General features: G+C 39.1%; 1 protein-coding gene across 2 annotated transcripts in view; it reads left to right on the forward strand.

The window, feature by feature from the left end:
* The window catches only part of LOC117394382 (tumor necrosis factor alpha-induced protein 2-like), an 11,155-nt gene extending 3,506 nt beyond the window's left edge, over positions 1–7,649 (forward strand). Inside the window, exons 4-12 of one of the 2 annotated variants that reach the window (XM_033992636.3) lie at positions 98–212; positions 722–844; positions 1,035–1,135; positions 1,629–1,727; positions 2,610–2,736; positions 3,368–3,493; positions 4,275–4,430; positions 5,026–5,147; positions 6,524–7,649. In XM_033992636.3, coding sequence (XP_033848527.3) covers positions 98–212; positions 722–844; positions 1,035–1,135; positions 1,629–1,727; positions 2,610–2,736; positions 3,368–3,493; positions 4,275–4,430; positions 5,026–5,147; positions 6,524–6,674 — 1,120 coding nt within the window. In that variant the 3' untranslated portion in view covers positions 6,675–7,649. Of the gene's footprint in view, positions 1–97; positions 213–721; positions 845–1,034; positions 1,136–1,628; positions 1,728–1,890; positions 2,472–2,609; positions 2,737–3,367; positions 3,494–4,274; positions 4,431–5,025; positions 5,148–6,523 lie in introns of those variants that run through there. The other variant, XM_058991888.1, reaches the window with a different exon arrangement.
* Positions 7,650–11,636: the final 3,987 nt, after the last annotated feature.

The following is an 11,636-nucleotide window of genomic DNA, read 5'->3' on the forward strand; positions in this document are numbered from 1 at the left end:
CAATGCTAAACTTTTAGCCAGGGTTCGAAATATACTTATGTAAGTTTATTTGTATCTTTCTACATTTTTTGTTTGGTGTATTCTTCTCCATTTTCAGTGACATATTAAAACACAGAGACTTGGAAAAAGAGATTGATGGCAAATCGTTGGGCAGTCTTCTTCCTGAAGATGTAATTAAACAACTGGAGTCACAGTACGTTTCAAGCAGAGAGGTGAGGAGGTTCTCTAAGGGTGTCATGAAAGGCAGACCTTTTTAAAAGTTGCTGGTCAGCATAAGGTCAAATGTTTGGACTGTTAGAGTGCTGTTTTTATATTGCACAGTAGCTGGAGCCAAAAGGTGTAACTGCTATGCATTGATTTGCCTGTATACCCATTGTTCCACTTCAGTAAGGGCCCCATCATCCACTGCCAGCATTAAAATGCTCTAAAAAAAAATCCAGCTTAATACCGACTAATAAGAAGATGCAAGACCTTGTTTCTAAGAGAATGCAGACCAAGAGCATTTATGAAATATCCAACATTTAAAAATCTGCAACCCTCTGGATAGTAATACACATTTAAATAGCTAACCAAAGAAAGAATGTACCAAGTGAAAGTCACTAAATGAGCTACTGATGTTGACCAATGGCCGCTACAGGATTGCACCATGTTTATTCATGAGACTTTCAGCCATTGCGTCAGGCTTAGTACTGTAACTCTTGCTTATTACATTTTTTTTCAGTCTGAAATAAAGCAATGGCTCTCTAAAGCTGTGGGAAATGAAGTAACCAAATGGATGGAAGGGGAAATCCCAGAGCAGATGGATGGGTTTTACCACAGTGAGATAGCCATTGATGTGATCCAGGTATGAAAGACTATTTCTTAAACTTGTTAAATCCCTTGTTTCTTTAGCAGCAATCAAGTTTACCCACTATTTCACTGTTGTGTTCAGGAGTTCATGTTAGTCAAAATGTTTACATTTACAGTATACTGATGTCTAATGAGTTAAGCATGCTTACTGGCTGGATATTGCTGAGATTGCTTCTTGTTTTTAGTCCATAGTAGGAGCAGTAAAGGAGGCAAAGGAAGTGCTTGACGAGGAGTTTGGAAACATGATGCACGTGGTCATGTGGGCACTGCAAGAGCTTCTGGAAAGGTAGGAGATTTTAGAAGCTATGAAGATAATATTAATGGCTTCTGTCTGAAACTCCAGAACTCTTTTTGGAGTGAAGGATGGTTGCAGAACTATCTGAGCACAGATGGATCTTGTGAGTTGCTCGTGGTTATTCAGTCCTGTGCTTTTCCTGTCTGCGGCAACTGCAACAATGACATCATGGAAATAAAAGTGTTTTAATCAGATGAGCCCCTTCCTTTGTGAAATTGTGGTGGAGAATTATAGGGAGAGGCCAAAAGAAACATGGAATGACCATGTGACACCGTTCATCTTTTAGTCTCCAGTAATGTGATATACAGTAGTGTAAGAATACTGTAATTAAGAAGCCCTAGGTGGATAAGATGATGATATAAACACAAGTATTATCCCAGAAAATTAAAGCTTTTGAAATGTAAACTTTAAATGTTGTTAAAAAAAAACAAAAGCTTCTAGACAACCTGTTTGATACTTAAATGTACTCAATCTATCTTTTTAGGTACAAGAAAACATTGGAAGATTTTATTAAAGATAAAGAAAAACACAAGAATTGCGCTGCTGTCATTAAGGCAAATATGTTTAACTGTAAACAATTCAGGTAAGTTGCTTCTTACATTCAAATAGAAGTGCTTTGCCTGTGTGGATTGTGTACAGGTTTAATTACATGAAGACTTGAACATGCCTTTTTTTTTAATTTAGTGTGTCCAATTATAATTTTTCCCCCAGTTTGGAATGCCCAATCGCTTTTCTCCTCACTGCAGCAATGTCCCACATAGCGCAGGAGACCCGAAGGTTCAGTGGGCGTCGTCCGATCCCACGACCAAGCCAGCTTCCTTTTCCACCCAGGAACTCGAGAGCGGATGTCAGCAAGCTACCGACCTCTGGAGGACAAAGGCCAGAACTACAGGTGTCCGCTCTGAGCTCACTGGGTGCTTGGCCAGCAGGGGTCGCTGTAGAGCGATGAGGAGAAACCATCCCTGCGGGTTTTGCCTCCCTAACCCATGGCACACTTGGGCCAATACGACGCTCCCTTCAGAGTCCCATGCGACGACCGTTCTTCTTCACACAGCCAGGACGCGAACTTGCGCTGTGTAATTCATCCTGCGCACCACACAACATGAAACGATATTCTAACTTGTTAGTAAAGCCGCCACCATAAACAGAAAACCCTTTGTGTCAAACTTCTTGGTTTGTTTGAACCAACTGCCAAGTTAGCTGTCTTTGCTAACGGCTAATTCAGTGTCCTGGGGGGGGGGTTTCTGCATTGATTAGCATCTATTAGCTGTTAAAATTTAGCCAATAACATAAGTAACTTGCTCATATACTCGTAGTTGTAAGTTGTGACCACATACATTAAATAACAACATTTTATAAGCTTTATTATAAATATTATGTTGCTGGTTCTGCATATTGACATCTGTATAGTAAGGTGTGGACGAAGTGCAACACTTGCAGTGTTTAACCTCTTTTTGTTTTCCAGGGACTACATTGAAAAAACCAATGACCCCTTTGAGGCAGAAGATAAAGAGAAGTGTCTGTCAGTCCTGAGCGGTCTGGAGGGCACTGGCTATAGGTATCTGGCTGACCTCATGCACCTGCCTCTGAAGGTATTGGACAGTATTTTATGATGTATTTATTTTCTTTTTGAATCCCTCATGGAAGTTTGCTATGGCATGCCTTGGCTAAAAGCATTGTTGAGACCTGTATATGATAATTGCTACCCAGTTTAAATAACTTCTCAGTTCTTTTTTTAAAAATACAAATAAAGTAGTTTCAAGCTTTTGCTCCTTTTGTGTTTATACTGTTTGTATTTGGAGGGGGGTTATCATTACTTCCTTTGCATTTCAGGGTCTCCCTTGTAGAAGCGTTTAAAAAAATATCTTTACCCTGAAGAAACCCTAGCAGGATCATTAGATAGCAGACCACAGCATTGCCAGCAATAGCAACTCAATTAACATGGAACAGATGTATTGCTTTATAATACAGTGATACCAGTGGTGTGTCAAAATTTTAAAAGAAGTACTACCACCTGGTGCTACCAGTGCTCAGCGGTACAGGACCACTAAGTGCAGCGTGACAGCCCCATGGCTCTCTGGTGTGCAGCTGCATTTCAGTTCAGCTGGCCATGTTGACCTGATGCATAAACAAGGAAGGAATTAACTAAATTTGAGACAACCCCTTAGAGAATTCTGATTCATCTTTAATCATTTTAGTAAACTATATATATATATTTTTTAGCCTTACTACAAAGTGCTGATTACCCAGGAATGGCTGACCTCTTCCAAACCTGTCATGGATAACATTCTTCATCTGGCTGAGAAACAAATTCAAGAATTCAAGAAACTGAAGCCTTGCTGTTTCCAGGTACAGGATGCTGTCAGTTGTTCATTCTTATTTCTTAATCGTTTGTTTTTTTACCAAAGTGCAGATCGCAAGAAAACCATGGTTACCTTAACCTTCAAACCGTGAAATGTGTTGGGTCGTCTTAACTACTGTGAGCCTGATATTTCCACTGTGGACAAAGTGCCCATATATTACATTTAGCATGGAAGAGGCAATGTGCCTGCAGTTTGCAGACTGGAGAAAATACAGGCCTGTATCTTTTATGGACATTTTCTTAACTGCAATGTATCTAATCTGCAGTATACTTGCATGCAGTGCCCTACTGTCTCTGATGTACGTATGAAGTGTCAGTTGTAGTTATCTGCAGTATACTTGCGTGCAGTGCCCTACTGTCTCTGATGTACGTATGAAGTGTCAGTTGTAGTTATCTGCAGTATACTTGCGTGCAGTGCCCTACTGTCTCTGGTGTACGTATGAAGTGTCAGTTGTAGTAATCTGCAGTATACTTGCGTGCAGTGCCCTACTGTCTCTGATGTACGTATGAAGTGTCAGTTGTAGTTATCTGCAGTATACTTGCGTGCAGTGCCCTACTGTCTCTGGTGTACGTATGAAGTGTCAGTTGTAGGACTTCTTCCTGGCTTATGTGTTTTATATAAACAGTCTGGCAGGGGCACACATAGAATAAACATGTTGCTGCAAGCAGCTAAACAGTAATTTCCACGCAGTATGAGTCACCCATTATCAGAATAAGAAAGATTATACATCTCCCTGGCTATTAACACTGGGGCCTTTTATATCACAGGAACTGCTGAAGAGGCTGCACTTCGAGGTTATTGCTGAATACAGCAAGAGGATCATGAAGAAGAAAATCAAACTGAAATCTGAACAGCAGCAAACGGCGATGGCAGAGAAGATATGTGACGACAACAGGAAAATCCAGGAACTGTTCACATGCTATGTAAGTGTCTGGATAAACCAGAATGTTTGGATTTAGTGGTTATAGGCTAGTGACATGACACGAATGAATGCTGCTTCCAATGAGACAACAACAAAAGGGGCCACAAGATTCTAGGACTGGGGCGCCCCAGTGCCTCATCTAGTAAAGCACTGCAGCTTGGAGTGCAGGAGGAGTCATGCAAACGTGGTTTGAATCCTGCTTGCGCCAAGTTCGGAATCTATTGACCTACAGGCACCACTTATGCCAAGGTAACCCTTTTGAACCCTATAGTGACCCGTGGCATATAGATTCTTACATTCATTTTATCTGAGTATAACAACACGTACAAGACCAAACAAACTGACGGCAGTCCTGAAAAATATTACACTGTGTCAGAAAGGATTGCACAGCGGATTTAACACACAACACGTCAGATCAAATCAGAAAGGATTCAGATTCTAATATCAGCACATCGCTCTTGGACGTGCTGTGCAAGGTTCAATCAGAATTGTACATAATAAAGAAACAAATCAAACGTGCCATGACCTTGTGATGTTAGTATAATGTTGTTGTTGTTGTTGTTGTTGTTGTTGTTTATATATATAATGTTCTTTAGGAATCTAAAGAAGATTGGCTGCATCATGTCCTCCCAAAAGTAGCCGAAGTGATCAAGCTTCAAGACCTAAGTATGATTGTACTAGAAACTGCAACGCTGGTCAGAGATTACCCCGATATCAGGTGAGCAATTTGAAATTGAATGCAGTGTGACGTGTATTTGTTTGCATTCTTCTTTAGTTGAACAATGCAATGTTACCCTTGTTAGTCACGTACGCTGTCGTGTTTCCGCAAGGTAAAGATGGAAAAATACAGCTAGTGCAGTTTCACCTTCCCACCAGGGCACATGTCGGGCACGTTATTCAAACACGAAAATCCCCTTTCTGTTTCACATGACAGCTTCATAAAGACACACCAAAAGCTTTCAGTCAGCTCTCCACTGTTATGCTCTTACATCTTAAAAGAAGCCCTGGGCATACAAGGGAAACTGCAAACTCATGCAATGACTGATTTCTGAACCTTTTTGATGAAAGTATAGGTTTAAATGTTTGACGAGGGGTTGGGGAGAGGGAGTTACAGGTATGGATTTGGAACGCACATGTGACGACTTGCGATTCTATATTAATCCTTTTCATCCTGGGTACAGTTGAAGTTGGCTTTGTGTCTTTATAGAGCTTTTGTCGATGTGAAACTACAGAAAGGGAACTGAAAGTAGAGTAGGGGAAATCCCTGGAAATAAACACTGATGAGTGAATTTGAATTTGGGGATAGCATATCACTCCTACTATACAATAGCTACATATAAAATAACCCAGTAGACCCTCCGTACTCTGAAGCAGTTGGGACTGGAGCCTGTTCACATGTGTGTTTTGTTCAGAGTACTGAGTTCAGTTTGTACCAGTGACAGAGGCTGGATTTGCTTGATTGGTAAATGCTGTGTTGATTTGATTGAATGTATCCACACCATAGTATTACAGAGCAGCAGTGTGGAGTAGTGGTTAGGGCTTTGGACTCTTGACTGGAGGGTCGTGGGTTCAATCCCAGGTGGGGGACGCTGCTGCTGTACCCTTGAGCAAAGTACTTTACCTAAATTGCTCCAGTAAAAAACCCAACTGTACAAAGAGGTAATTGTATGTAAAAAATAATGTGATATCTTGTAACATTTGTAAGTTGTCCTGGATAAGGGCGTCTGCTAAGAAATAAATAATAATAATATTACTGCTGAGTCATTGCAGCCAAGAGCAGATAGGAATGGGTCTTCAACAGACAATTTAACAATTGTCTTGTAACACTTGTCTTGTAAAAGTTTACCGTGCTGAATTTGCACAGTAATGTTGCATTTTACCAGGCTGTTCCAGGCATCCCCTTGACCTGTTTGTGATTCGACATGTGTTCACTCTTTCTCATTTACTATGCCTTACTACACTTTGCTGTGCTTTAAGATGCTAGAAGACAGTAAACTTGTATTCGGGATCGATGCAGAGACCAATGCATTTACACTGATCAAATAGCAGTTTCCTAAAAAGATTTATTTATTTCAAATGATTTTCCCCCCACAGCGAAAAGCACTTGTCCGCTCTGCTCCACATTAAAGCAAATCTGCACAGTAAAGATGTTAAAAGCATTAAGAAGGTTCTGCAGATGAAAAAGGAAGACTTGAACAGTTGCCACTCAGCAAAGTCTTTCTTTGCCCTCGTTCCAGTGAGCTAGAGAATCATCCTTGAGACAAAGCAAACAGCAACCCATGTCTATGCAGTGCTGCTGTACAGCATCATTGCAAATTCACAGACACCACCAGAACCCCTCGGACACAGGTTCAATGAAGTGCTCCTGAGCACACACCACATGGAAACTCAGCAACTCCGCATTAAGCATTGTCACCTTGTTAGGTGTCTTGCAAAGAATCTCAAGTGAATTTTCTGAAACCGCTGTGAAACTTTTTATGTAAAGGCATCCAAAAGCATGAAGTAAAATGATGTATGTTTCCAATATGGCTTTTCTCCCTGCAGTATTATAGTAAAATATTGCCATAGTACTGTTATTATTATTATTGTGTGTAAAATGTGTTTAGGTGATACATTTAAGATATACTGTTACACAATACATAATTTCAAGGGAGAGTTCTTTGTGCTCTGAGTAGCAGTTTAGCTCGTTTTTGATTTATTTCGGTTTTATGAACACTTTACAAATTGAGCTGTAAGAGACTTCATGTTACAATGTATTTGTATTTGTGCATTAAAATAAAATGTATTTTTTTGGTGAAATAGTTTCTATTCAACCTGCTAATATACAGTAGCTAAAGCAAACTACTGTACATCTGAAATAGTGTTATATATATATAGTATATGCTGTTGAGTGGCTTTTACCACTAATCACAAGGAGCTGTGTTTGTTTACAGTATCGTTCTGCTAGAATAAAGACAGTGGCTTCTGGCACTAAATATTTATTTCTTGTTTTCTGTTGAAATGTTACATTCTTTTTTATATATCAAGAGCAGCATGACACCTATACAACAATGTGAATAGAGCAGCTATGTGATTTTATTTTATTTTTTAATTTGAAATCTATGCCTTGAACTCCGTACATTGTGTAAAGAATCAATCTTCTTTTGTAAATATGTCTGCTGGATTTCTTTTTTATGAAGTTGTTTTTTTTTTTTTTTTTTAATGAAATGTAATATATGTGTGATTAAACAATTACTAAAAATAATTCTGGGTTATTTTGAGTTTTTACAGTTCATAATATGGAAGCAACCAAATTCCCCAAATACAAGGCAGCAGAAATATTGAATACTGTCCTAGGCTCTTTTGTACAAATTAACCCAGAATTAATGCATTGGCCAAGTTTTACAAAATATCCCTCAGAGAGGACCGCTTCGAAAGAGTTCCTGGTGCTGCCGTGCCGAGTTTAAATATCCCTCAGAGAGGACGGCTTCGAAAGAGTTTCCTAAAACTCCTGCACGGCCTGGCAAACTGGATGGAAGCCAGGCCTGCCTACTCCCACTAATGCACTGCCGACATTGAGAACTTTTTCAGTTGCCTTATCACTTTATACAGGAGCTTCCCCCAGGTCAATTAAGCCGGGATGTTTGGTATCCACGTCTAATAACTTCAATCTCTTAACGTTGCATCCCAAATGAAAAATGAATTTCACATGAACTAAACAATTAGTAAATAACGCGAGGCATACAATATTGTTGAGCTGTGCTGTTTCAAACCTGTCCAATTCAGCACAGTGCTGGACAAAATTATGCGGAGTGCAGTAAAGTACAGTGAAGTAACTGGGTTATCTGAAGGGGTCCTTTTTCAGTGTATTAACTTGCTGTCATGTTAACAAATGCTGTTTATTTGGCATTAATAGTTTATGTATAGTAACATATCTAATACTAAAGGTATCATAAAATAAAACCTGGTCTAATTTGCTACACATTGTTTGAGTAACATCCTAAAAAGTGCCCTTAACTAAATGTAACCCCACAGCCAACCTGGAGTTGATAATCCAGAAACAGGGATCTAATTCATTTTAAATGGTTCACTTTATTATTAATCATAAACAACAAAAAAAAATACCTACATTTCTTAGCATGTTATTAAGCAAGTTGCTACCAGTTAAAACCTAAAAATAAAGCTAATAAATGCATATTATGAAAGCATTATAAACTTCACCATTTGAACACAGCTCATATGGAATCTACAAAGTAAATGGAGGAGCATGAAGGGTTCTGGAATTCTAAACCATTTAAAGGGGAGGGCTCTGTACATACTGCACGTTTACACAATCTGAACATGGGAAATAAATTGGGCACACTAAACCAGTGGAGCAGAATTCAGGTAAGATAACCCCTATCTAAATGACAGTGCCCCTTTAACAACCATGTGGGCACACTAAACAGTCAGAAGAGTTTTCAGCTTCAGCGATTCTCTCCAGTCTGTTGGCAGCACTCATGAGGAGTCATGACCCAGTATTTGAAATGCCAAATTAACTCTGATCATTTGAAACCGCCATGTGGTAATTCCCCAGGGCAATGCAATCCCTACCATAACAAAATGCTTCATAGCAAGTCAAGTGCTTCATAACAACAGCCGTGCTGCTGTACATTTCAATGCATTTACATTGTGGTGATGTTTACCCTTCACAGCCATCGTTAGAGAAGAGTGTTTACACAGCAAGACAGAGAATTGCGTGTCCAAAATGTAAAAACAGAACCCAGTTTGAGGCTTGGCAGCAGTAAAATGTTTTAATTTGAATTCTAGTTGACTTCCCGACTCTGTGGCTTTTGGTTTAGCTGACTGTTATTTCTTTACCAGGAAGATATTGTGCAATCTGGGCTGGGGATTGTATTGCTATATTTTATGCCAGTTATTTTAATTATTTTGCAAATATTTCCAAATGTCCTTAAAAAGACTTTAAAGGCGTGGTGTCCAACACTACACGTTTTCATAAACTTATTACTGGTAGACCTGCCTTTTAAACACACGTACAAAATATGATATTTGAAGACGGTTCCTGCAAAACATTACCATAGTACTGTAACAAAACCAGAGGATTCCTGTTGTTTTTAATTGTTTATACTTGTGTTACAGCTTGATGATATCATTCATATATACTGCTGCTAATGGGGGTCCACACAGCCAACGCGTTTCCTATAGATTAATGACTGGCTAATGACCTAATGGCTATCATCCCCAATTGTATATGAATTCCATTGGAAATACCTGCTCTGTGGTTGCTATTCCTATTATAAGCTGTAAAGAAAGGCATTTCAAACTGTTTTATGTGTGTTCTGTGTTTGTTTCATGAGCTTTTCAATTTATCTGTATGATAACCCAAGCTTGTTTTTAGCCCCTATGTTTCTTTCAGGCATATCATAAAAAACAAATGAATATGGGGCAGCTTCTAATTCCACAGGTTATACGGAAGCACCCAGCTATCTCTTCATTCAACATGGTAAGTCACCCTGGATAAGGGTGTCTGCTAAGAAGCCACAGATTACAAGGAATTCAAACAAGTATACACCTGAAAAAAGTAATCTTCATGCGCTTATGAGACTTTTTGTAAATGGTTGTTTTTTTTAAGAAATGCTTGGAATCTCAGTCTTTTTTAAAAGGGGTAATAACCATGGTTTAAAAACACATTTGATTTCTTACTGATTTGCTGCTGTTGATCTTTTTTGTTTTCAAGACTTTATTTCCACTTCTGATCAAGTCTGTTTATTTTCCTGTCACAACACCAGAAGTTCACTTCCCTCGTTACAAATAACAGGACCCTGCCTGAGTCTTACATCTACGTGCCACGCTGCACCCAGGAAACTACGCAGGGGTCACGAGGGGTCCAATTACACGTGACACAGGAAGTGAATCAGGAGAGCAGTTCCATCAAATTCTTGTCAGACAGGAGACACAAGCGTCAGCCGAGTCAAAGTGAACATAAAGTCTGAATCACTCTTGCAGACTTTTAAGAGAAAGTGAACAGTATCACAGTATGAATGGATCTAGACGGTGTGCAAAGCGTGGGAAGAGTGCACTGACTTCACTCAGAAGACTTACAATTGTATACACAGTACAGGCATTGAATTTCCATTTCTGTTCGAGATGCTCATTAGTCAGACATGTAGGCCGGCTGCCACGGAGACGTGACTGTTAGAGCTGATCAATGTGCAGCTGCCTCAGAAACACACAGACAAAACTATGAAAAGGACAAGTCAGGGGAATGCCAGGGCTAGAAACCGCTCATCCTGGAGGCTTTCACAGAGAGCAGTCGCAGTGTGTTGCTTATCCCCTGGGATACACAATGCTTTTCCCTTCTCTCTTAAATAGTATTTGATGCAAATCTGAAGTTGGTTAGACAGGAAATACCAATACAAATTCAAGGGATCCAGACCATCCATATTATGTTTATGAAACATTTGACACAATTTTAGGTTTCTTGTGCGCCCATAGAAACATAGAAAATGTTGAGTTAATGTGTTTGAAGATAGACATAGGTATTATTTCTTTAACCCAGCTCTGGTATAATGTAACTATCTATTTGCAATCTTTAGGTTAGAGATCACAGCTTGTTTTGGGTCGTCACAAGATTATTTATTTATTTATTTATTTATTTATCTATCTATCTTCTTTGACTATGTACCTTGTATATGATGACATGCTAATCAATTACACTGTTTCAAATATGTATTTTTTTGTAATAACCATTGTTGTTTTTGGAGATGACTATTATGTGTCTTTGTTATTAAAAATTCCAATAAGATATTATTCTGGCGGAAAAAAAAAGAAAACGGTTACTGTACAATCTACAGTTACAGCTAGAGTTTTATAACCTGCAAACCTGGGAAGAGAGTTCGGTTTTAAAAATTAAGAATGTCATTTCCCGAATGAAGAAAGGTGTTGCAACACTGGTGTGTTCCACGTTGCTGTCTGCTTGTGGGAAGTTGGCTTTAACCTCAGAATGACTTGTTTCGCAACACAGATCATGTGTGCAACAGCGCCCTCTTGTGTTCAGTGCAAGAAAAACAAGCCTGCTTGATGATCTTTCCAGGCTAGAAGATGTGTTGAAAAAGCCCCTTTCATTTACATTAAATAGTCCAGTAAATAGGATATGCGGTATGAGAGTAAATGTTATTTAACATATTTTATGAAGCAAGTGTGACTGCAGAAAGTGTGATTTTTTTTT

Source organism: Acipenser ruthenus, chromosome 18, assembly GCF_902713425.1.
Source record: "Acipenser ruthenus chromosome 18, fAciRut3.2 maternal haplotype, whole genome shotgun sequence".
Lineage (NCBI taxonomy): Eukaryota > Metazoa > Chordata > Actinopteri > Acipenseriformes > Acipenseridae > Acipenser > Acipenser ruthenus.